General features: G+C 33.5%; 1 protein-coding gene across 1 annotated transcript; it reads left to right on the top strand.

The window, feature by feature from the left end:
• Positions 1-456: 456 nt before the first annotated feature.
• On the top strand, positions 457-1840 carry LOC102579138 (pectate lyase-like). The gene is made up of 3 exons (XM_006357059.1): positions 457-767; positions 851-1427; positions 1522-1840. The coding sequence occupies exons 1-3, from the start codon at positions 461-463 to the stop codon at positions 1829-1831; spliced, it is 1194 nt and encodes a 397-aa protein (XP_006357121.1). The 5' UTR covers positions 457-460; the 3' UTR covers positions 1832-1840.
• Positions 1841-2690: the final 850 nt, after the last annotated feature.

Genomic DNA, 2690 nt, shown 5'->3' with positions numbered 1-2690 from the left:
ATAATTTAACTCATGACTTGATTTTGTTTATTGGAATAAAAACTCAATAATTTAGATTTTAGAATCAGTCAATAGTCAATACCATAACACTTTTTTCTTGTTTCTGTTCATTTCACTAGGCGTATATATATTTTCTATTTTTAGTAGTTTCCTTTCTAACACTTGTCTTAAAGACACATCACTAGCTCTCTACTAATCCACAAATTTGATAAATGATCCACCTTAATTGTCGTTTCCTTATTTCAAGCTACGAAGCCAAATGGTCAGAAAAATCAGTATTTAAAGCACCCTTTGTTAATATAAGCAAATCGTGAATAATAATAAATCATAATGTTATAGGGAACATCTTGAGTTTGGTCTACGAAGATCAGTCATCAGCCCTACGAACATTACCAAGGCCAAACTCTAATAACTTCCCCCAAAAAAAAAAAAGAAAAAAGGGAGAAAATTAAAATAAAAAATGGAAATGTCGAAAACAAGAACCAATGTGGCTCTTGTTGTGTTGTTGGTAACTTGTTTGACTGTAGGGGCAACAGTTGCAGCAGACAACAGCACAAGAAGGCACTTGGCCAAAAAATACAAAGGACCATGTATGGCCACTAATCTTATTGACAAATGCTGGAGATGCGACCCTCATTGGGCTGATCATCGCGAAAAATATGCTGATTGTGCAATGGGCTTCGGCAGCAAGGCCATTGGTGGTAAAGGTGGACGTGTTTACGTTGTCACAGATAATTCTGACAAGGACGTTGAGAATCCTACACCTGGTATATATATGCATGTATTAAATAGTTTGTATAACATATATGAGTGACATGGACTCACATTATTTTGATTTTGATTGTAATAGGTACCCTTAGGCACGCGGTGATCCAAAAGGAACCCTTGTGGATCATATTCGAAAGACATATGCATATTAAGCTAAAGAGGGAACTACTGATGCAAAGCCACAAAACAATCGATGGGCGTGGATTCAACATTCATATCGAAAAAGGAGCTGGACTTAAGATGCAAAGTGTGAACAACATTATAATCACTAATCTTCACGTTCACAACATTGGAATAACTCCTGGGGGTATGATCAGGGATTCAGTAGACCATGTTGGCATAAGAAGTGAGGATGAAGGTGATGGCATCAGTCTCTTCGCGGCAACCGATGTCTGGATTGACCACGTATCCATGTCACGCGCCACGGATGGGCTCATTGATGCCGTCCAAGGATCAACCGGTATCACCATCTCCAACTGTCATTTCACCGATCACGATAAAGCAATGTTGTTTGGTGCTAATGATAATCACGTCGAAGACAAGAAAATGCAAATTACCTTGGCCTATAACCATTTCGGTAAAAGATTAGATCAAAGGATGCCTAGGGTCAGATTCGGATTCTTCCATATTGTCAACAATGATTACACCCATTGGATGAGGTAACGTTTTAGTGTATTTTACCATACAAATTCAAAAAGTCTAGCTAGTCATATCAACTAAAACTATTTCTTTTTTCTTTTTAAAAAAAAATAGGTACGCTATTGGTGGAAACAGTGGAGCAACAATTATTAGTCAAGGTAATCGTTTTATCGCACAAGCGAGTCTTTTGATTAAAGAAGTGACACATAGGGAAAAAGCAGAAGAATCAGAATGGAAGAATTGGACTTGGCTATCCATAGATGACGATATGCAAAATGGTGCTTTTTTTAGAACATCTGGTGATCAAGATGCACTAAGAAAATTAAAGAATTTAAATTTGATACCAGCAGAGCCATCATACAAAGTTGGAATTCTTACAAAGTTTGCAGGATCACTTTCTTGCACCGCAGGACGTCCGTGCTAGATCTTCGTATATAAAAAATATATGTTTCATTTTATTTATTTTTTTATTTGTTTTTGTTTCGAAATAAACTCTAGCTTACCCTAATTTTACCAACAAAAAAAAAATTAAAAAAAAAAAGATATGTCCCATACAGAGATCAACTCTGTTTTCTTTTTGTCATTTATTTTGAGGAAGAGTTTGAGGTGGTCAAGAGGATTATCTGCAACGTATTTTAATTTGTTAGGTAGAATTAAGTTTATAATAAAGTTACGTTTTTGTTTCTTCTTATTAATATCTATACTATTTTAATTTCTCTTCATGGATCATATATCGCTAGCTTCAATCTCTTATTTATTTATTTAATAAATTTCCAACTATTACTGCGTGCAATCTAATATGTACTGTAGTATTAAGTTAAAAGTATCATAAGTAAGTTTAAATGAGTTTGAGTTATTTCAAGTTTATTAACTTGATCCAATAGATTGAACCCGAAAAATGATCCATTTGAATGGAAAATGTAATCAAACAGGTCAAGATGCAAGCCGAATTCAAATGTTCAAATCAAATTTGAAGATTGGGTATAATGAAATTTCAAAAACTTAAACTATTATATTTTTTTTTAACAAATTATATTAGCTTTCACATTTATTTTTTCAAAAAAAAAAAACAACATAAAAAATGAGGAGAGGTTGTCATGTTAGAGGGGAATATTTATATCTATATATTCAATTAATTTTGATTCAAAGAAATTTTGGACCAATTAAATCATGACATGTCTATTGATTTGACCTGCTTGGTCACTCAAATTTAATCTAATCGCCATAAATATTTGCCTTCTCTAACTTTTTTTTAATCACGTGGAGCATGTATAAATCGAATA

The sequence above is a fragment of the Solanum tuberosum genome, unplaced genomic scaffold (assembly GCF_000226075.1).
Source record: "Solanum tuberosum cultivar DM 1-3 516 R44 unplaced genomic scaffold, SolTub_3.0 scf00241, whole genome shotgun sequence".
NCBI lineage: Eukaryota > Viridiplantae > Streptophyta > Magnoliopsida > Solanales > Solanaceae > Solanum > Solanum tuberosum.
Note: the sequence above shows the minus strand (reverse complement) of the source record. Positions and strands in the feature narration are given on the sequence as shown.

What these genes read in the sequence shown, in the direction of transcription:
- LOC102579138 (XM_006357059.1), top strand. Translation starts at nt 461, where the DNA reads ATGGAAATGTCGAAAACAAGAACCAATGTGGCTCTTGTTGTGTTGTTG. An exon ending in CGTTGAGAATCCTACACCTG is followed by an intron (nt 768 to 850) that starts GTATATATATGC and finishes TGATTGTAATAG; the next exon opens with GTACCCTTAGGCACGCGGTG. An exon ending in GATTACACCCATTGGATGAG is followed by an intron (nt 1,428 to 1,521) that starts GTAACGTTTTAG and finishes AAAAAAAAATAG; the next exon opens with GTACGCTATTGGTGGAAACA.